The sequence below is a fragment of the Ammospiza caudacuta genome, chromosome 15 (genome assembly GCF_027887145.1).
Source record: "Ammospiza caudacuta isolate bAmmCau1 chromosome 15, bAmmCau1.pri, whole genome shotgun sequence".
Lineage (NCBI taxonomy): Eukaryota > Metazoa > Chordata > Aves > Passeriformes > Passerellidae > Ammospiza > Ammospiza caudacuta.
The window spans coordinates 19,670,854-19,693,121 of NC_080607.1; the positions used below are offsets into that span (position 1 = coordinate 19,670,854).

General features: G+C 38.6%; 1 protein-coding gene across 2 annotated transcripts in view; it reads left to right on the forward strand.

Moving 5' to 3' along the window:
• Nucleotides 1-2,782: 2,782 nt before the first annotated feature.
• SULF2 (sulfatase 2) overlaps nucleotides 2,783-22,268 on the forward strand; it is a 52,191-nt gene continuing 32,705 nt past the window's right edge. Inside the window, exons 1-5 of one of the 2 annotated variants that reach the window (XM_058814540.1) lie at nucleotides 2,783-2,840; nucleotides 8,751-8,997; nucleotides 14,422-14,661; nucleotides 17,385-17,536; nucleotides 20,382-20,551. In XM_058814540.1, the coding sequence (XP_058670523.1) occupies nucleotides 8,823-8,997; nucleotides 14,422-14,661; nucleotides 17,385-17,536; nucleotides 20,382-20,551 (737 nt within the window). In that variant the 5' untranslated portion in view covers nucleotides 2,783-2,840; nucleotides 8,751-8,822. Of the gene's footprint in view, nucleotides 2,841-2,865; nucleotides 3,074-8,750; nucleotides 8,998-14,421; nucleotides 14,662-17,384; nucleotides 17,537-20,381; nucleotides 20,552-22,268 lie in introns of those variants that run through there. The other variant, XM_058814539.1, reaches the window with a different exon arrangement.

The window sequence follows — 22,268 nt, forward strand, 5'->3', positions numbered from 1 at the left end:
GCTAAGTATGTAAAAGTGTGAAACCCAACCCTGTTTTTCTGTTTCATGTGACATGAGGACAATATTCAAGCTCTGAAAGCACGATATATTTGGCAACTATGAAAAAGACACGCTTCACACAGCATGTTGCTTATCTTCTATTTTTGAGGTTTTTTTAAATGACTTTTGGACTCCTGACTGTCTCCGTGTTTCTCAGAAGCTGCTTCTCTGTGTCATTGACATGCTGCCCTTTTCTCGTGACAGTTCCCCTGAGTGCTTCTTACACCCTGAAGTTTTAGCTATTGTCTCAGGACTGATTAAAAGATAATGCTGTGGACCCCCCACTGTCTGCCAGGTGGATCAAAGTGGTTCCCCTTTACATGCAACTCCATGGTTTACTTAATAGTCTAGCCTGCACTGTTTCTGTTATACCACTTGAGAGGAAGGTGAACAGAGAACCTCCAGATTAAATTTTTGAAAGCATTTTTGTGGCAAACAACGTAGATGGATGTCTCATATTTCAATAAATGACTGCATGTCTGTTTTCTCCTAGCTTTAATAGGTAAATCCTAGGATAATTTTAGAAAAATACTTTAGATAATAGGCAACATTTGTTATTTGAGGTACAGTAAAATAAATTCAAGCTGTTAAATGGCATGCTGCGAGAGAAACTGAAGTTTATCTGGTGTGTCAGTGAAAAGGAATGATCTTGCTTTTTTATTTATCTTTTGAACTCTGATCAGCTATGATGATTCATATATACCAATGGAAACCTTTCCCAGGTAGTGAATAAAATCACCTCCTTTATTAAAAAAGGAGATACTTGAAAGGTTTCTTCATCATTGTTTGAGTCAGTTTTCAGACCTTCTTGTTTTACCAGTAATTTCACATGATTTTATTGCCTTAGGCTTCAAATAAACCACAGTATTTTAAATACATCTGAATCCCGTGAGTTTCTGGCAATAGGAAAACTAGCTGAAATCACTAAACCACTTTAAGTTTGGATGCATAACAGTTGTTACCCATCCTGTTTTGTAACTGTGCCAGATCGAGTTCTTTTGAAATGCATGAGATGAAAATGCCATTCTCTTGAAGAGGAAGTACCTTCCACTTTGCAGGGTTGTTTCAGAGCAGGGGCTGTATTAGCCTCTTAATGCACTTGCATACCTCCCATTAACATTAATGGAAATTATGTGCACTCCCAGTGAGGTGAATGTACTCTTTCGTTGAAATGAGCAATCTATTGTGTCAGATTTTTCCAGTGACATGAAATAAAATTTAGATTCCTAGACTAATGTCACTAACACAATTCTTAGTATCTTTTGATGCTTGTAGTTTATATTAATGAGGTTGTAGCTTTATATTAGGTCATGTGTTTATTAAAATGGAAAATCCCACTTGCAGTCCTCTAGAAACAGGGAGAGAGTAAATTTTCTTCTTCAGTGTGAACCACTGTATAGCAAACAGTATTTTCTTTGGCTTTGTAGTTACTGCTTGCAGTCCCTTTAGAGGTAGTTTATAGAGGTTGCATGTTGCAGGTAGCAAACTGTTGGTCTGTGGTTAGGGCAGAGGAATGCTGGGCTCCTTGCTCTGTTCCTGGCCTGAAAGGCTGTTTGACTCTGTGTGACTCAGCTGCCTTTAGACATTAATTTATGTCTAAAGTGTGCAGAATCAGGACATCCTGGCTCACGTGTGTGTTGTAAAATCCTCTGAATTGTTTCATTGTGAGTTGAAAGTTGCTAGCTAAATGTTGAATGTTATCTCAGAAAGCAGTGAAAGAATTTTATCACAATGTTAGTGAGATGTAGGTCCTGTTTTATGCACAACATGTGGGTCTATGAATAGTGTAACTCCCTGTTATGGAGTGGTTTATTTATTCCAATACAGTTGTGCTGTTGCAGCCCCTAGTGTGAACACTGTAGTACTGGCATACAGTGTTTCACCTCTATTGCTCATTCTTGTCCATACAGGAGCACATTTGTTAACTTAGAAGTGACATCCTTGTGTTTGGAGGAAGCGTGTGCCATTTCACTGTACAGTATCATACAGCAAGATGTTTAAACACCCCAAATTGTTTATTTAGGATCTGTCTATGCATAGCCAAGAACAGACCCAACAGTGAAAAATTGTTCAAGACCGTTAGCCTTCTCCAGTCCAGATGAGGTCACTGGGGGCAATGATTGCTTTAAAGCAAAAGTCCTAATAAATCATAGATGGGAGAGAATATCAGATGTAATAAGAAGTGTCAGGAAATTCTGGGGTAATCTGTGCTGAATGTCTGACACTATCAGCATGGGAATGCCAGAAGAAAACGTTTCATTCTTATGGTTTTTGTGGTGGTTTTTTTGTTAAGCTTTTCTTAATTACTAATGAATATCGGGCCATTTAATTTCAACTGCAGCAGTGGAACGGCGTCTGTGTTAGCTTTTAGAAGTCTTCAGGCTCGCCCTCACAGGGGCAGGGTCCGGGGCAGACGCAGGCCTTTAGCCCCTTTGGAGTCTCGTCACCTCCGCCCCACAGCGCTGGGCGTGGGGGGCTGGCAGCACTCGGCAGGCGCTAGCGATAGGGGACGAGAAGAACACAGACTATGAAGTGCAATTAAATTCCCCTTCCTCCGCCCGCCATGGACTGTCCCCTTCGGTTAGAAAGGCTTTGTGCCCCAGGCGGGAGCTCAGCGTCGGCCCCTTCTCTTTGGAGCCTGGCACCTCCCCGGCTTCCCCGTGCGCGCCGGGGTGCGAGGCTGCGCCATCGTCCTCGCCGCGGTGCTGCCGCTAGACTTTGAACAAGCCTGGGGCTGGTGGGACAGGTTCCTCCCTGCACGCCGCTGGGCATTGCGCAAACTCGGGAGGAGGATCCTCGAGGTAAATGAACTTTTCAAATGGGAAGGGGAGAAGAAGGGAGAGGAGGAAGAAGAGGCGGGGGCAGCACCCGCCCGAGCGCTTCCTCTAAACGCTTCTTTGGGAAACGGGATTCGGCTGCTGCCCAGCACGGCGGCCGGAGGATGCGCTTCCCCGCGCCACCGGGCCCCGGGCTCCGCGGGCGGGCGGTGGGTGCGCCGGCCTTGGCCTGGCACGGCTGAGCGCCGGTTCCGCGGGTAAGTGGGGAGTGCTAGAGGGGAGGTCCGGAGCCCCCGCCCCGCCTCGCGAGCTAGGGGCGGCCGTGCCGCTTGTGAGGCTGCTGGCCACAGAGCCAGGCTGCTGTGGCGGGCAAGCCGGGCGGCGAGCCTAAGGTAGTTGTATTGGCATCGGGTGGGGCTGGAAGTTGAGCGAGGGGGCCCGAGGGGCGGGCGGGGGCTGGAGGCGACGTCGTCCCACCGGCCTCCGGCAGCCGTGCTGGAAGCTCTGCGGAGCTCCCCCGCCCTGCTGCGGCCCTGCCGGTCCGGCCTGGCGGGTGGGCGCTCGCTGGCTGCCGCCCTGGGCTGCGGACCGGCCGGGCGGTTCGTGCCGGCCCCTCGGCACTGGGGGAGGGCCTGGGCGGCCGCGGGGACGGCCGAGGGCGCGGGCTGAGGGAGCCGCGACGAGGCTGTGCGGAAAACAGTTCCCCGAAAACAGCTGGATACCGTAGCGCTCAGCTTCACGTTTGGCACATCACCGGACCGATACGGACAGAGTGTGTATCCGAACGCCTCTGTGTGTTTGCAGCTGTATAAACACAGGGAGGTTCCCCCCCCTCCCCCCAGTATACGGCTCCAAGAAAGTGTTTATTTGGTAGCGTGTATTTGTGTAATGGTATCTAGTTTTGCCTACTTTTAATGTCTTGATGCACTTGCACTCATTCCCTTACAGTATTTTCAGAAGTATAAGTCTGTGGTTTTTACTGTACTTAATCCAAGTTAATATAATTATCATTAAAGTAAAACTGCATCTATTAAATAAAAATGTGTGATGATAATAGGTAAAATAGCAAAATGATTCTTTGTTTCTTTCAAGTTGTTGTTGGGTGTTGCGTACGGTGCAAAAAAAAGTGTTTATTATTCTGTATTTGGGGGATCCAAATAGCAATTTCACCTATCAGAGGACTAATTAATTCTTTGTGTGTCACTGGGAAACTCTCACAGTAATATTCAAGCAGTGGGCAGAAAGAAAGTAGATTCAGGTGCTTAGAACATTTCTTAAAATATCAAGTCCTAGGGAAATTTATAATTAATTTAAATTCTGTTTTATTTAAAATAAAGTTACAAAATATGAATGAGATTTTGTTATATGACCAGTCTAGTGTTCACCAGCATAAGGCAAGCAAGTCAGAAGAATGTGTCTTGATAGTAATTCAGTGACTGTAAATCAGCACAACTGTAATCTTGAAGAGTCACATTTAGCACTGGGGATTTGATTTTTGTATTTTCTCATAAATTTTTGACTGCCTGAGGGGGAAAAAAAATCAGAAAGTAGAAAACTATAAGCAAACGCAGCATGTTGTTAGATTACAGCAGTAATGTTGGTACCAGTCTTCCCATGGGAACCTTGTTAGATTGCAGACAAGATTCTTCTCAATCCACATATGAAAATGTGTTTATCTCTTACAAACACAATATAATGGTTTGAAGTGATGGCTGACAGCTTTAGTGAGAGAAAACCTAGCATAACCGAAGCTCGATGCAAAGGAGTGACTCCAGTTAAAAGAACAGCAGCGCAGCTGAATCCATTTAAGTGGCAGAGTGGATTTGATTGGGTCAGTTGCTAGGTAATGTCTCCAGCACCATATATTTCAATGAATTTAAACGCTGGATGAATTACACACCTATGTCTGCTTAAATAATCCACCTGGTATTGGCTCCAGCCAAATTGAGAGCAGGTGTGTGTTGCTTCTCTCCAGCCAGTTTTCCCTCAATGTGCAGTTCCACTGTGCGGATCACGTGCAGTTACCTTGTTCTGTGGTGGCTGCTGGGCAAGTTGAACTTGTCATACCAATTCTGTACTTAGTGTTTTGTAGTATACTTATTTAAAAGGAAAACAAGCCAAAACAAATAAAACCCAAAGCCAGTTAATGCAAACATTACTAGAAGCAGTAATTTCTAGAAGTAGACTTGAAGTAGACATTTATTTGATACAGAGTTGCGGGAAGAGTCTGATGTTATTCTTGGTTATGTTGCAATAACTGAATTACCTGACTTCAGTGAAGTTGCACAGAGCTTATGCAGTAGACAGTTGTGCTGGGACTTGCATTAGGGAGCTTGGGAGCACCAGTCCACGCAAGCTACTGTCAGTTACTAATTTTGCACACATGGGGCCTCTTACATCTTTGCCAAGCAATACTAATCAATAGCGTATTAAAAATACCACCTAGGATAGAACTGACATCAGTCATCCCTGTGCATTCTGCTGCTGTAAAACTGACGTTGTTTACTGAGGGCAGTTTTATAAAGAAGGCTTTCCTTGGTCTAAAAGCTACCTGGAAACAGCCCTTTGCTGACTTCTTTTATAAATGGAATGTGGATGTCCGGCTTTATCTCTTCAACATTTATAATGCATGTTAGTGCAACATTTTGTGTTGCCATGAAGGAGAAAATAAGAGGACCAGAATTCCCCAAAAGCAGCCTTCTAAGAAGTTTGCTTGGCTTAAGAAAACTCAGCTAGATTCCCCATCTGAAAAAGATTTCATAAATTTCTGATAGCCCTTTCCTAAATATAAAACACGAGTGACTAGATTTTTCAAGTTCATATGTGTAATCTAGAAGAAAATAAGAGGCATACCTAATTCCAATGAGAACCACTACAGATTAAGCATCTTTAATACTGGAGGATGGCTTGCAGAAGCACAGAGAGCAGTGGACTGTCTGTACCGCTCAGATCAAAATTGCATTTTGGAGAGGGTGATCTATTAAAACTGCTATATTAAAAGATTGGGGCATTGCTGTGGAACTGTTCTGGCTTTATCTGTAAATTGCAGATTAACCCTGTTGACAGGAATTGGAAAAGAACTGTTAATAGAAACTTTTTTGTGTTTCTTCCTGGAAGTTCACCAGAGACTAGGAGTTAAAAAAACCAATCTGTATTTGGCCACTGGCAATCCATGAGAGACACTCTTGTGTTGCTATTCTGATAACTACTTAAAGCTAGCTTTTGGATTGTACTGTGTATATGCTGTTAAGTTGGGGCATGTATGTCTTGTGAAAACATACTTTAAGAAATAGGTTATTTTCTAAAATTGCTTTGATTTTCTTACCTACTTATTGGTATGACTTTTGCACATAATTACACACTTTGAGTTGATTCCCAGGAGTTCTTACCCTGATAACAATGGAACATAACACATCACAATAGTTGAAAAATATTCATTGTGGGGGAGTGACGTAACAGGTTTGGTAGAAGATGCCTGTTGTATCTGACATTAAATTCTCTCTTCCACTCACAGTATTTTTCTGAGATTTCTAATTCTTTTAACCACAAATATATGAGTGTAGATAAAATAGCTGCAGGAGAGCAGTTTATGTGCGTCCTCAAATGTCTTAAGTATTTAATAGATAGCTAAGCAGCTCTCTGAGCTGGGGACAGTTTCTCTTTTTAGTTATGCAGTGTGTGAGGGGCAATAAAGTGTGAGGAAATGACTAGCTAAGGGGAGAGAGGCAATGAGGTCGGGAGGTTACTTCCATGTATTTGTTTTAAAGATGAGAAAAGCGTAAGAAAGACTGTTAAATGCACAACACTGTAGTGAAGGTAGTTCTGACCAGATATAGCAAGAATGGGCAGCCTTCCAAATGCTACAAGAAAAGTTAGCAAATGCTTTTATTTTGAGAAGCTGTTGGCTAGTATAGACTGAAGAAAACCCACGTGAACTTTCAGACCTTCAGAAAAATGTTTGTGTGTGATGAAAACATCTATAGCGTTAGTTTATTTTTTTAACACAAGTATATATGTGGTAGTTTCTGAAGAGCAGAAGACATTGCTCTGCCTCGTCCCTCAAAAAGCTCGTGTCTCAGAGTATGTGCCTGTTAAGCAAACTTTCTTTCTACACTCCCCTGTTGAAACAGATACAGGTTTCTTTCTCGAGCTGCTTTTGTCTATTCTGGACAGCAGCAACACATTGACTCTGACATAATTCTTCCCAGTTATACTGCTGCAGATGGAATTCTTAGTACAAGGAATGAAAATTGATTTGACTTCTTAGTGTTTCTTTTGCTATGGCCTGGCATATTTCATAGCTGCAGCAGATACTAAGGCTGCGTCTGTTAAATTTGAAAGCTCCTGCCCTGCCCATTGGAACAAGTATGGGGATATGTAAATAAATTTTTAGTTTCTAGGAAAAAAGGTAACTTCCCCTACCTGTGAAACCCACTGGACAGACTGTTAAGGAAGGAGGATTTTTCATTTCCTCCAAACCCTATCAGTGTGCAAATTTGGAAAGTACTCTTAATAAATATTCCATATTAGTATAGCAATATATCTGTTGACTTATGTGAAAATTCAATTTATGTGAGCATAGAAACTGATTATAATTTTTCAGACCAGTGGTTTTGCTAATGCCTGAAAACTTTGATTAAGAAAGTTTATCTCAAAGAGCAATTGCTGACAGAGAGGAAGTAATAATGTGGCTATGAAATAATCTGCTGGAGTAAAAACTGTTTTCTGTAGGGGTAGAATAGCCAACATGTTTCTTAGGGTAAAACACATTGTGCTATGTTCTTTTTGCACTGATGTTTCTGGGCTTTACAAAAAGCCCAGAGAATCTCTCTTGCGTAATTTTAAATTGATTTTTCCTTCTTGTACAAAAGATCATTGGCACCAGTCCAGAAAAAGACAGGGAGCAAGTATGGAATTCATAAAAAACTGACTCATTGATTGCTGGATCTGATGAAATAATTAGTACTTGATATTTTCAGTATGTTTTCATGTTGTTATTTTGACTTCTGAAGGCAAGAGAAGATCCCTTTATATCAAAAGATGCCTGAGCAAAGCTGTGATTTCAAAGATTTTTCAGCATGCTAATTCATTCCTTGTGATCTTCTTGTAGGAATTACTAAGAATTTTTCATTGCATCATTAACAGGAGTAGTACCAGTTAGATGTGCTCTGTTTTGCAATCAAGTCAATTTTTGGAGCATAGGCAGTGCAAGTCACTTTGTTATATCCATTCCCGAACATTAGCAGTAATGGGCCTTCAAATGTGTTCGTTATTAATAATGGTATTTTTAAAAAGTGTATGATCTTGGAAGCCAACAGAAATGCTAAAGGGATCTTGCACTAGCATCAAAGCTGTAGTAGACTTCAAACAATATCATAACATAATTCCAAGATCAGGGCAGCTTTGCTCTTTAATGGAATTTGTAAGATAAGTCAGTATATAACAAATCCTCTGCCTGAGTGTTCTCTGACTTTGCAAATATGTTGTTAGCTCAGTAAATTTTACTACAGTCCTGTTTGAGAATTATGGTAAATATGGGGTTTTTTTCTCCTCAACATCTCTATTTTTGATGCAAACGGATGTATGTCATCTGTAAACGGATCACTAAGGAAGAAGGAGGATGATTGCTATTTATGACAGCAAAAGATTTTGAAACCCTGCTAAATCCTTGAGCTTGCTGCCAGATCTGAGCTTGGAGCGAAATTTTGTTGCCTACATTGATAACAGCTTATGAATTAAATTTTTCAAGTTTCTGCTGCTAGCTGGCACTAGAGAAATAAGTGTTTGCTTTGGGAGTTTGGTTAGTTTTTTCTTAGGACTTAAGATTATTTCAAGTACATTGGTTTTTACTTCTTTGGAAAGAACCTGGCTGTTCCTTGATGGGTGCAGAGGGGTGAAAATATAGATAAATACTTGTTTCCCTCTCCCTTATAGGAGACCTGCAAAGAAAAAGAAATAGAAGCCGTTAAGCTACCTTGTTCAGAGAGAACATTAAATCAGCACAACATGGCACAGCATAGTATTGTCCTTGGATTATTCATGATGACTCTTTTATCACTGTTGGATGGAAGTTCAGCTTTCCTGTTAAATCAACGTCTGAAGGGAAGATTTCAAAGAGACCGTAGAAACATCCGCCCAAACATCATCCTTGTTCTTACTGATGATCAGGATGTAGAACTTGGTAAGAGACCAGTATAAAGAGAATTTTGGCCAATGAGTATGACATTGCTTTTTCTTGAAGCTAGATCCTTGCATTCAAAATAAGAATTTTTTTTCAGTATCAAAAATGATAGGAAGAAAATGTTTAAACCTGCCTTTATAAAGAGCATCTTTTCCATCTGCCTGCAATTCAGGGACAGCAAAAGTTAGGCCCAAAATGTTAAAGCTTCTGTTCCTGCGGAAATATACAGTTCATGCCTGTCTGTCTTCATCTAAACGTCTAAGCTTTGCTTATGGCAATTGCAAGTATAACTTGGGAAGCTGCATGCCAAAACAACAGGTTTAAATTAATAACTGATAATTGCACCATGTAATTATGCAATTTTTTTTGTGTAATTGCGGGCTTTCATTGCATATACAATTTTCATTTTATTTACTTAAATGTTACCTAGCACAGTCGTACTATTCTTGTAGTTGTCCATTTAGATGTGTGGTTGATTACTGAGCAAAATGACACAGAATGAAAAGATCTACTCTGTTATCAACTCTGTGTTAATTGTTGAAGAAAGGAGATGAAGATTAAACACATGGTATCCCTAATGTTTTGGAATAATGAATTAACTGACAGTTTGGCTTTTGTTGTGTTACCTGAACAAGCTTGTATTTACCAAATGCTGTCTTTAGTTATGAGAAGTGATTGACACAAACCAGTTAACATTAATGATTTTGCATTAGAATTATACTCTCCTATGTGTATGAAGCCTCGGTCATCTGAAAAATGAGAGCTCTTGTATGTGTAGTCTGGTGGGGCAGTTTTGCCACCAAATTTTTCTGCATCCAATTTCTAGTATGGATAGGAAAATTTGGAAAATGGACCTCACAGAAATAATAGAACATAAAATTAATCAACTTGTACTTCTCATACACTTACTCATCTTGTTAAGAATTGAATCACAGCAACGTTGCAGCCTTTGTACAGATGCTTCCTTTGTATCAATATTACTGTATGTCTGCAGAATCATAGATGTCACATTCTTCTTTAAGATGGTAAGAAAGACTGCTATGGAAGTAATCTCATCAAATTAAATGCCGTTCAAATTATCAGGATCAGACAATATTGTTGTCACCTTTTTTTTTTTTAATGGTTATTTGGATCAGAAATTAGGCAATTTCAAGAACATATATCCCAAAAAACCTAAGCACGTTTTCTTGCAGGCTTGGAAGATGGTCCTAAAAATGTATCACCTTCTATTTTGTGCTAGCCTTTGTGTTTCTGATGCAATTGTGTAAGTCCTTTGGGCAGTATATTTCACTTGCCTGATAACTTGATGCTTTCCAGTTTCAAGGATAATGGGCATGTGTCCATGCAAATTAGGATCTAGCTAAGGCAAATCCATTTGATGAAGCTGAGATTGGATATTTGTCATTTGCCACTAATGGCTTTGGGAGACTCAATATTTGTTTGAATTAATTTTTATTGTTGTCTGGTGAGCTGTCCAAGTTAATCAAAATTGCCATTTGTGGTGATTGTAGTTAGTGCATTTAAGCAAGATGAAAACAAGATGTGAATTACAAATAAAAGCTAAGGAAAAGTTGGAAGCTATGGAAGCGTAGCAGAGAAAACTATGGGTAAGGTTTCATCTGTTTCTTAAGAATATTCTGTAACTGATTGGTGTTTTAGCTTTCATTGTTCACTTGTAGCAACTTTGGAGGTAAAAGGGAATGCAACACAATCCCAAGTGCCTTTAACAGCCTTTCCTTTATTTATTTAAAGATAGATTTAGCAATGTGCCAGTAGCAGGTGGAGCTTACCAGAAAGACAATGTTGTCCTTTCCTGAAAGGAGGTGGTGGTTTTTTTGTTTTGATTTTTGTGTGGGTTGTTGTTGTTGTTTTGGTTTTGTTTTTTAATTCACATTATTCTTAATTGTTTTACTGGAAACCAAACCTCAGCCTTGTATTGGAAGAAGGAAAATACTGATGAAGGGCTGGTAGATCAAATGCAGAACCTCTGAAGGACATCAAAGGAAGAATCAGTGTAGATTGTAATGGATACAAATGGGAGAAGACAAATGAGAACATCAAGAACTACAGACACAGACATATTTGATAGACTGTCTAATCAAAATACTTGTATTGACAAGCATGATATAAAGGAGCGGAATATAGTGACAAGGAATAGTTAATTAGGAACGGACTTTTTTTCCCCTACTGCATCCAAGTTAGCATAATGCTGATGTCTCGTGTGTAATGGATTCAGTATCTGCAGTTGAATCAGGTTTACCTACCATACTGCTATGGCTTTAACAAACCAGCTCATTTCATAGTCTAATTGGAGAAATATCTGATTATTTAGGAGCTTTTTCAACCACATTATAGAAATCTGAGTGAGAGGTGATTTGTATGTTTTGAGACCTTCCTCTGAAAAGTTACAAAAGTAGCATGGAAGATAATTTTTTCTTAGTTATCCTATGTGGAGATGGGGCTTTAGAACTTTGTTAAATGTGAGGGTGTCTTGGGGTGAAGAAAGGGAAATGAAGATGTGAAAAGGGTGTCTAAGGAGTTTCAAATACAATAAAAAGAGAAGTCTTTAGGAGACAATTAAAATTCTGGGGTTCAGTTTATTGGAAAACACTTCTGAAATTGTGCTTCAGAGTAGACAAATCACTTGATACTTAATACAAGTTCTTCAACAGTTGGAGCTCCATAAAATGTAAATTATTACCTCCTTCAACAAAACACAACTAATAGGAAGTCAGTATTTTTTCATAAATAATTTGATATTTTCTCCATTAATATTAGTCAAAAGATCAGCTTCGTCCCTGAGGTGAAATGTTTAAGATAGGCAAAGGAAAGTTATGGAAAGCACACATTTCAAGTGATATTTCGACATAAAGTTCGCTTATCTTTGTTCACTGAGTAACTTTAACGCTTCAAATTGATTGAACTTCCATATTTTCATAGTAGTCCAATGAATATTTTCTTAAAATGGTATTGAAATTTCTTTTAACTGCTAAATTTTTGTTTATTATCAGTGGTTTTAGACGGGTAGCAACATATTCTGAATTAAGTATTGATACTTTTAAAGCATGACTTCCTGTCATATATCCACTAGTGAAATCTCCAAAGGTTTTCTAGCTCAAAAGGTGGTGTGGTGAGGTCCCAGTTGCTGATTAACACATAAGTAATCTGCCATAAGAGAATGGTTGTCTGTGTATTGGAGGCAAACAGAAGAAAATAAGCTTTAGTTGGCTGATTTAATGCTGTTTAAAATATTTAAAGCTGGCCTATTTAAGACTATACAGAAGAGTATGCTGGATTTTTATCTTGCGCTGCCCTGTCACTCTGTATTAGTTCTCAAGCTGGAGAAGCAGATTAGATCATATTGATATTGTTGATATACAAGATGTTGTCATTACAGCACTACAGCTTCTTTTATTACGGAAGCTTACTGTCCCCAGGGGGAATCTTAACATGTACTGTTATTTATGCATAAATGCCTCTGTCATTTAAAGGCGTTGTTAAATTGTATTTCAATATTGCAATGGCAAAACATTTTTTCAGACTGCCTGTTTATACTTGGGCTAGCTCATAAGACAACAGAGGAAACATCCACAGGTTTCAAGCTCACATAATATATAATTAGCTGTTATATTTGTTAACTGTATTGTAAATACCTTTAAGCACTAACACTTAACCCACAGCTATTATAGAAACAAAAAAGTAAAATATTGTTTTCTTCAGAAACTCCTTTTTGATATGTGAAGTTTAGCAAATTCTAAGGGGGCAGTGCAATAACCTGCCTTGGTTCTTGTCACAAAGTGATATGACATGTGCTCTGACTTGAGAAATGCACGCAGATTTTCAATTTCTGTTTAACACCCATTCCAACAAAATGGTCTCAAACTAATGCCATGGCAGTTCTTAGGTAAAATGACCTGCCATAGCAATTAACCTTCCTTCATGGTGCCAGAGAGTCAGATTTTGTATGTGGCTTATGACCATTTTCCCTCTAGGTTTTGACTCCTGGTTTTTTCAGTGTGCTCTGTATTAACCAACCTACTGTTGCAATTTCATGATGAAATTCTGAGCTTAGAAGAGCTTAGAACAAACCTAAATCCATTATTGACAGAAACAACATAGTTTGTGCCAGATGGTTGTAGGATGCAACCATCAGCTTTGATTAAAGTTGAGCTATTAATCCAACTCAGCCTTGGGCAAGTTAACCCAAACCCTATTCCAGCATGAGCCCATACCTTCCTCTCCGTGTTGTCAATTGACTTTTTCTGCTCATAACAAGAAGGGAGGGTTGATGATGAACAGGTTTTATCTCCTTTGCAAGGTCATGCTGTTGACATGTACCAGACAAATTCTTTAGAAAATTGAAATTCTTCCTAGATCAAGAAAATTTTCTTTACCTTGCTCAGTTTTTACTATTAGGCGCTGATAGAGGAGGGAAACTAAATTTCTTATTTCTCTGATACTTGGTGTTTCTGGGTTTAGGAAGAATGCTGATATGGATCCAGATTTAGTTAGGTGCATGTCTATGGTAAAGATCCAGTCTTTGACCAAAACCTTGTCTTGAATAAACAGAAGTAACATTTGGCAGCAATGTGGCATTCAGTAATTGTGGTTAAAAAGAATTTTATTTGTGTTACCCCAATTTATCCAAATCCCTTGCTTATTTGTTTGGTTATATAAAACATAGTAGTCATCTAAAAATCTGATTCTGCAGAATCAAGCCTAAGAAAATGTAGATAGTAAGACTTTTACCAGAATGGATGAAGTGGATAGCTAGAACTCAGTGAACTTGTTAGTGAGCTTTTTGGTGTCTTTGATTCAGTGACAATTAGAGAAATCAATACCTCCTAATATCTCACATTAGGGAATAGAACTATTTAACTACACAACAAGTCCAGAAGGCCTTTTTTGAGCAGTAATTTGGACTAAATAGTCTTCCAGATGAAATGATTCTGTGCTTAAAACCCTCAGCCTTTTGCATAAGGCTGGCACAAAAGGTAGCGTATCAGGTTTCTTGTGAAACCAAAAATTAAATGACACTTATGGAGTACACATGCTTTGGTCAGGGTTGCTGTATAAAGTGCTTTTCACCTTCAGCTGCTGGAACAGTACTAGCAGCCCCAGAGAGGATGTAGAGATGCTGCAGATAGTTACGGTTGTAAATCTTGAACTTAGAGAAATGAAAGAAGCATTATGATCTGTGTCAACATGCTTGAGTCAAATCTTTACTTAGGACTTCAGTATTTAGTCCTTACTGAAACAATGGGAGAACTTCACTGAGGCAGGATCAGTAATCTCTCTGGATTTGGGTTCACTCAGAGATAACAGTCCCCTTACTACTTGTGCTTCCTTCAGGTCTCTAATGTAGCATCTGAGTTCTTGTGACTGAAACAAGAAAATACTTCTGACATGTTTTCCCTCTTTCAGGTTCTATGCAAGTGATGAATAAAACAAGACGTATCATGGAACATGGAGGTGCTCATTTCATCAATGCCTTTGTGACAACGCCCATGTGCTGCCCATCTCGCTCCTCTATCCTGACAGGGAAGTACGTCCACAACCACAACACTTACACCAACAATGAGAATTGTTCCTCTCCATCCTGGCAGGCTCAGCATGAAATACGCACCTTTGCAGTGTACCTCAACAATACAGGGTACAGGACAGGTAAGATCAAGGCTGGATCCATCTGAAAGTTTCCTTAAACTTACCTTAGACTTATTACAAAGACTAATGTATGTTTTTTAATTCTAATTTCTTCTTGACTTCTGGCATTCTGAAGTGCATAATGCCAGAGCTTAAGTCTTGGTGTTGCTTTAGCTTACTTGTATTTTTACTTAAGGAATTTTTTGTTTACAAACAAACAGCCAACAAAAATCCCAAGACTTCTCATTTTCAGAAGATGGAAATAAAATACCGTGTATGCTCGAACTGAGGACCTAGCAAATCTAGAATATGGCCTACAATTACCTGAAGTGTGCAGAGCAACCAAGAAAGGTGCTATGAAAAGGAATTAGTGTTTTGACTCCTTTCATAAAACTGATGCATGAAGCAAATTGGGAATGAGAGAGAAGAGACTGCTCTTTTTGTGTTTTGGGGCAGTCAGCTGGTATGATTTCTCTAGACAATCAATTCCCAGAAAGGTTTAGGAATAATTGGCAATAATAATTTGTTGGTTTTTATTCTTTAGTTTTGAGGTGCTTTGGTAGTACTGGTTTGCCCTGCAGATGTACACTTTAACTTCTTAATTCCTTCTTTGTGGTGTGGCTTGTTTGTTGGCTTGGACGGGGTTTTTGTTTGTTTATTTTTGGAGTTTTTCAAGGAGTAGAAAAAGAGGCAATGAAGAGTAAAGCTTCTTGAGGCTTGCTTATATATTTCAGATCACAACCTTGGAGTGAGAAAGCTTTTTAATCAATTCATAACCCAGGCCATCTCCCTGGGGTTTTTCTCTCCTCTTTTCTCTTTTGTGCAATCTTGAAGGCAGAAACTGTACTCTTCTATTCCGCTTCATAGCTTCCATCTGTTTTTCTTTTCTGCTGCTGGTTTCACATCTCCTTTGCCACTTCTCTATCTATTGTGATTTCCCTGTGTTTTGTTCTGTTGCAAAAGATGATTCTTCTGGGGATCAGTCTTTCTGCTCTGTAGTGTGTTCTCTGAGGTAATGGCATTTGTGGCTGGGATCTACAGAGACTTGTGCTGCTGCTGACACGTTTGGGAATGTGTTAGTTGTATGCAGGCAGGAGGGAGCAGTGTGGTACAGGTTTTTCTTGTACAAGTTGTGAGTGAAAAATAGGCGACAGAAAAGGTGTGTCTTTCCCCTAATTGTTTTTTTTGGTTTCAACCTCAGTTGTCAGTTTTATACTTTTTAACTTCGGCACTTTAAAAAGTTTAACTAACTTTGTTAGGCACTGTACTTGGAAGAATAGAGACACCGAGCTCAAGGGAAGTTCAGTCTTTGGCCGTGATAATGGGGGATGGAGCATGTGATAGCACACTGTGCTGTCAGTGTACCATAAGGTAGAGAAAAATTGGCCATCAGTGTGTGGTAGACTAAAATGAGTGTGTGTATACACACCTCTATTTCTCTTCTTAGTCTACCTGGTGAAGTACCTCAAGGAAGGGACTAAAGGGATCTGATAACAAAATGTAGTCTTAAGCTGTTCTTGAAAATACTCTTAAGATGCAGAAGACTCACTGTATGTTTTATGCAACCCATTCGATTTCCTGCAGTTACTAAGGTAATTATACTAACGCCACATCTTCTAATCCTTGCAGTAGTGTCATACTTCTGGTTGTTACAAAAGGCGCTGACTTGGGACCATTTTGTTGACCATTTTGAAGATGGCTTCAGTACTTAGGAATTACTGATTTGGAAAATCTGGTCAGTTACTTTAATACCTATAAAGAACTGGTATCTCATGAAAAAATCTTACCCATGGAGCAAAATTTAATACTTAATGACAGGATTTTTATCTCAGAACCCTCATATTTCTGCAGTTAATTCATTAATTTCACTAGTTTCTTCAGCTGGACATTGTCAGTCTAAGAGTATATTTGGCCATGATGTGAATGCAGCATATAGTTGACCTTTGGGCTAACTGGTTGTTCCATGCAATGCTGAGAGTACTTTCTCATCTTCTTCCCTCTGATTGTCTCTCAGGGAACAAAAGTATTAAAAGTAATTTTTGCTAGATATACATCTGAAAAACAACGGAAGTGTTCTTCTCTCTCCCCCTCCCCCACTCCATTGCTATACTAAAGATTGGGCAAATGTTCAACTTTGGGCTCAGGAAAACTGGTATCAGATACAGAAGTAAGAGATTTTAGAGAGGCAAACAAATCTTTATGTGTAATCAAGACGCAAGCTCAGAACCCAAGTTAATATCTGGAAAATTGTCTGTTGAAATAGGTCAAATGCTAAATGCATTTTCAAAATACCTAATGCACAGCATTCATATTGAAATATAGAGTGTTAATATCTTAAAACGTGAGTTCTTATTTCACACTCTTGGTGGTAAGTGCAGTTTCACAGGGCACTAATAGGTGGATAGATGCAACTCAGCATTGTGAAGGATATGAAGAGAAGAGTCTGGGAGGAGGAATGTATGGTCTGACTCCAAATATATCAGGTACTGAAAAAGAAAGTATAATGGTAATTGTGGTCCATTTCTCCTGTACATAGGTTGTAAATCAAAATATCTGCATTATGGAGATATAAATAACAAAAAAAAAAAAACAGAGGCAAGATTAAGACTCACAACTTTTATCTTAGATCTGTTGTAATGGAGAGAACAAACCTATTTTAAGAAGAAACAGAAAGGAATTAATCAATTTAACAATGGTGTTTCTGTTATGCCTTCTTACTATGCTTCTGCTTTCTCTACCCCTAGCTTTCTTTGGAAAGTACCTTAATGAATACAATGGCTCCTACGTGCCTCCCGGTTGGAAAGAATGGGTTGGATTACTTAAAAATTCTCGATTTTACAACTACACGCTCTGTAGAAATGGAGTGAAGGAGAAGCATGGATATGACTACTCCAGGGTAGGTCCTGTTGATTTATTTCTACTAACATTTGGACATGACCCCAAGAAAGCTGCACTTCATAGTTTCAGTCTCTTTTTGTACTTGAAAACTGCTATGTGTAACATTATCTACAACGAGTAACAGTAGTGTTGGGGCATTGTTATCGTCTGTTCTGGGAGGGTTATGTTACTGAAAACATTGTTACTAACAGTGTAAACAAGTAAAATGTTCTGAGACTGTGTTAAATATTAAGACCTGAGGATGTGGCAATAGACTTAAATGCTTCCGGTTAACTATTTCTGTGCTTTGTATGATAGTTATTGTGGCAGTGGAGTTACACAAGCATTAATGAGATGACAGTGCGTTTCCCTCCAGCTAGACCCACCCTTTTTGTTTAAGGAACTTCTTTCACAGCCACAGTACTGTGGAGTATTCACAGAATCCTGGTACAATTTATGATAATTCTGAATTACTGGAGAATCTAACTATTGCGTTTGTATTTCTGTGCATACAGATGTATATGTTTTTTAATATCCTTTCAAGGATATTCTATCCTGACTAAACTTACAAAAATGCTTCATAGTCATTATCAAATGCAGTTTTATTTTTCCTCATCTAACATGATGCAGTTCAATACCTGCTTGCAGTCAAGAATCTGTGAAGAATGACAGCTGTGTGTACGGAAATGTTATGATGGAAATATATCTTGTGTGGAAAAGTGTCAGCCGAGTGATCTCATAGGCACTGTTCTCCATCTCTGTTGTACCAAGGACCCAACAGGGTGCTTTATGTTCCAATACCTTCAGCTCTGTTTTGTGTGTGCAAGGGTTGAAAATGTTTACATTTCACTTGTTTTAGTTTTTTTTTTACAGAGTTTGGTAATAAATAAAAGATAAGATGATAGAAAGACAAACTTTTTATAATCTTCATATTCTTACATAATAAGCAGCTTCAGTAAAAAACAGTATGCAGAACAGCAGTGCTGTTTGACAATAACGCTGGAGTTCAAATGAGCAAACAAAAGCTGAAATGGAAGACTCTCTTTTTCCTGCCATTTTTGTTGCTGGAAACATGATTTTCCAGCAATTACCAACATAATCAGATGGATTTTTTTTAAGTCCTATCTGTTTAACATAGTTAGTGTTAATTATGTGCCAGTGGAAAACTAGGGAAAAAAATCACTGATTATTCTGTCCTCTAAAGTAACTGCTAAACTCTTCTGAAAATTAAATTCTTTCAGATTTTCTTACAGTATATATTCTACTTTGATTTTTCTTTTTCAGTTTCTGTCAGCATTTTTTAGATTAACTTTAACTTTCTACAACTGCAACCCCTACAGTATGGGCCTTAAAAAAAAACCCTTTAACAATCAGGTCAGTGAAATGTTTCTGTTTGGTCTTTTGGCCTGGTAAATGCTGGGTTTGCAGCGATTTTCACTTTGACCATGTGGAAACCTGTATCTTCAAAATGAAATTGGAAAACTATACTCTTGTAATGGCTAAATCAAAAATGAGTTGCACACTTCAAGTGATTGACTTGCTTAAAGAAGCATCATGATGAAGATTAATGGCACTACATTTTTGAGAGCACTTAAGTATTCTCTCTTGACTATGAATATTGTCTCAGGCATTGAAAGCATGCAGAAGTCAGTTTTACTTTAGTACATTTTCCCTTCTCCTGTGTACTTTGATGAGTAGAAGTCCTTCATTTAATGCCTATTTAGAGAGAAAATGCCATCCCAGGAGCAGTCATAATTATGGCAGTTTCATAACAGTCATGCCTTGTGTTGTACCAGTGTGTAAAATTATAAATGGAGACTTTGCCGGACTTCTTCTGGAATAGACAAGAAATAACTTTGGGGAAGTAAATACAGTCCATGAAAAAGGCTTCCTTTGAATGAAAAGCTGACCTCTTAGAACAAGGATGTTGACAGAGGTGAAGAACAAGTGTCTTAACTGTGGACAGAAAGCTGTACTCAAAAGGAGATGCAGTCCAGTCTGTACCACACCTTGTACCTGTTTGCTTGACCAGAGGCAGACTTATGTCTGATTTTCCATGCTGCTGTGACTTGACAGTCATTTGGGGTTTTTTTAAGGTGTAGTTTCATATCCTACTTATGTTTGACGGATATTTATATTCGTAGTGTTTCCAGGGAATCGCCTAAGGGAGACCATGGCTTGTCATTAAAAATCCTGTCTTCAATCCCTATAGCTCTTGCAGATACCTTAAGAATGATAATGATACTTCTTAGAACATACAGAGATAGTCCAACTCTTCTGCAGGAAGTTTTCTAAATTCTCAACAATATGCGTGACAGAGCTATATATCTATCAGATTGTCACTGTAATATTGAATGAAGTCTTTGGTTCAGTTAGCCCACCATCTTCTCGCGTTAGAGATTTCTGGTTCAGAAGAGGGTTAAAAAAGAAAAGAACATCAAGTCATTCACATTATCACAGTATTTTTATGATGTAAGGTTGGACTATACATCTTGAAGATACTGACACTGATAAATTTTTTTAATTCATACCTGGTCATTGTATTTAGTATTGTGTTTTTCATCATGTAGTTACCCACTTTAGGAAGAAAGGGTACTGTTTGATCTCTTTTAGTACCATTCAGTTCTGAGAAAAAAGCTAGAAGCTGTTGGTTTTTCTATTTCTAGGCAGTGAAGAAAGAATTGTTTGAGTCTAATTTTTTTAGTTTTTAGTATCTGTAACTTACTTCCTCCTCATACCATTCTATGTGAAGTAGCTTCTTTTTTCCTATTTCTTATGATACCTCAGACCTCTCCTTCCTATTGCCTCCCCCAGTTTGAAATTCCTTTTCAAGTGTCTCATTATACTTTTGCTTCTACTTGCAGGATTATCTGACTGATCTGATTACCAATGACAGTATTACCTTCTTTAGAATATCAAAGAAGATGTATCCTCACAGGCCTGTACTGATGGTTATAAGCCATGCTGCTCCTCATGGTCCTGAAGATTCAGCCCCTCAGTATTCACAACTCTTTCCTAATGCCTCAGAACACATGTAAGGAAAAAACAAAAACTTTGATTGATTTTTAGGTTCTGGAATATGGAAGTTTTGGGTACCTCAGGGGAATAATGTTTTCTTTATAGTATTCTTGGCATAACTTTGTCACAAATATATAAGAAGCATTTCCAGATAAAGGTAAAGGGGCAGTACAAGTCCGTTGAGAATGGCTGCTGCATCTAGAACTCAGAACTGTAGCTCATTGAGATAAATGGGAAGATTCATGCTGAATTCATTGGATATTGTTACAGCTTATTTGGGAAGTAAAGCACTTTTTATTCTGAGCATGGTGATCAAAATTTGGTTCTCGGGCTATAATCTCTTCAAGGGAAGACACTCTATCTCCCTGTCCTTACTTATAAGCTATAGTATGCAATGCATATTACTCCTGTTGCTTTTATGGAAAGAACAGAAATACAGGCCTGCCGCACCAAATTCCACAGGCTATTTCTGAATGAGCTGGTATGTCCGCACATGACCCAATACAATGTCTTGAACGGATCCCAAAAGCAGTATCACCTGGTTCCTGAAGGAATATGTTCATAAGCTCCATGTTGAGATGTTGTTTATAGAACAGAGACATTTTGCATGTACAGCTCTTAATGCTGCACTACAGGTATCTCCTCGCAGGGAGGTAAAATGAATGCTTCTCCCAAATCACCTCTTGATGCAACTGAAAGCATTCCTGCAGTTTTCTAATTACTGGCTTCATGCCTTCCTTGATGTTCAACATCTGTAACTTTCTTCCTGTGTGTTGCCCCCTCCCCCTTCTTTTTTAAGGGGAATTCTGTTTTGCTTTGGGTTTGTGGAGGAGCTGGGAACTGGTGAAACAATTTTCAATTGATGGCCAAAGCTCCTCAGGATAGCCCAAAGTCCAGTGAAAGCCATTTGAGCTTTTCTGTTTTATTTAAAATAGAGTCTGAGAGAAGTTTCTTTTGTTTTATTGTCTGGTTACTGCATAACTTGCAATTACATATTTCATTATTTTCTGCTGTGTCCAAGAGAATCTGTGGCACAGATCATCAGCAATTGTTTCTTGTTTGTTTGCCATTTCATGCTTTCATTTTCTTTAATGAAAATTTCGGAAATGCCTGATGAGCAACTTCACATGGCTTATATCCAGTATTGAGCTTAATTTTATTAGGCTCCTTTGGAAGGCATTTGGATCTCAGAGATTATTATCAGGCAACTCTCTGTAGCAATTTACTTCCTAGCTGAATGAAGAAGAGTACAAGGATGGAAGCAATGAAAAATACAGACTAGAGAAATCTATTTTTCTTTTGCTTGTACTTTAAATTTAATTGTTCACACAGATTAGGTTTATCTTTCTAATTATAAAGTAATTACACTTTTGGTTTTGTTGTTTTTTTTAAATTTTAGGTGACTTTTTTTACAGTGATAACAATTACACAGGAAGTATCACTTTTTGAAAAGAAGTTTTGTTTGTAAAAAATATATTATCCTGATAGATTAAGCAACTGTGTTTTTCTTTTGGATATGAAAATAAAATAGCATTTTTTGTACATCTCACACAAAGAAATTGACAGTTGTCTTCTAAACAAATTTTCCAGCACTGCATAATGACAATAATAATAAAAGTAATCTGTCAGAGTTTTTATTGACCTGGGTTTAACAGTAAATGTGAAAATGCAGAACATGTACATACAGTTGAGGGAATGATGCAAATTAGTTCTCTAGTTTCCGATTTTTCCCT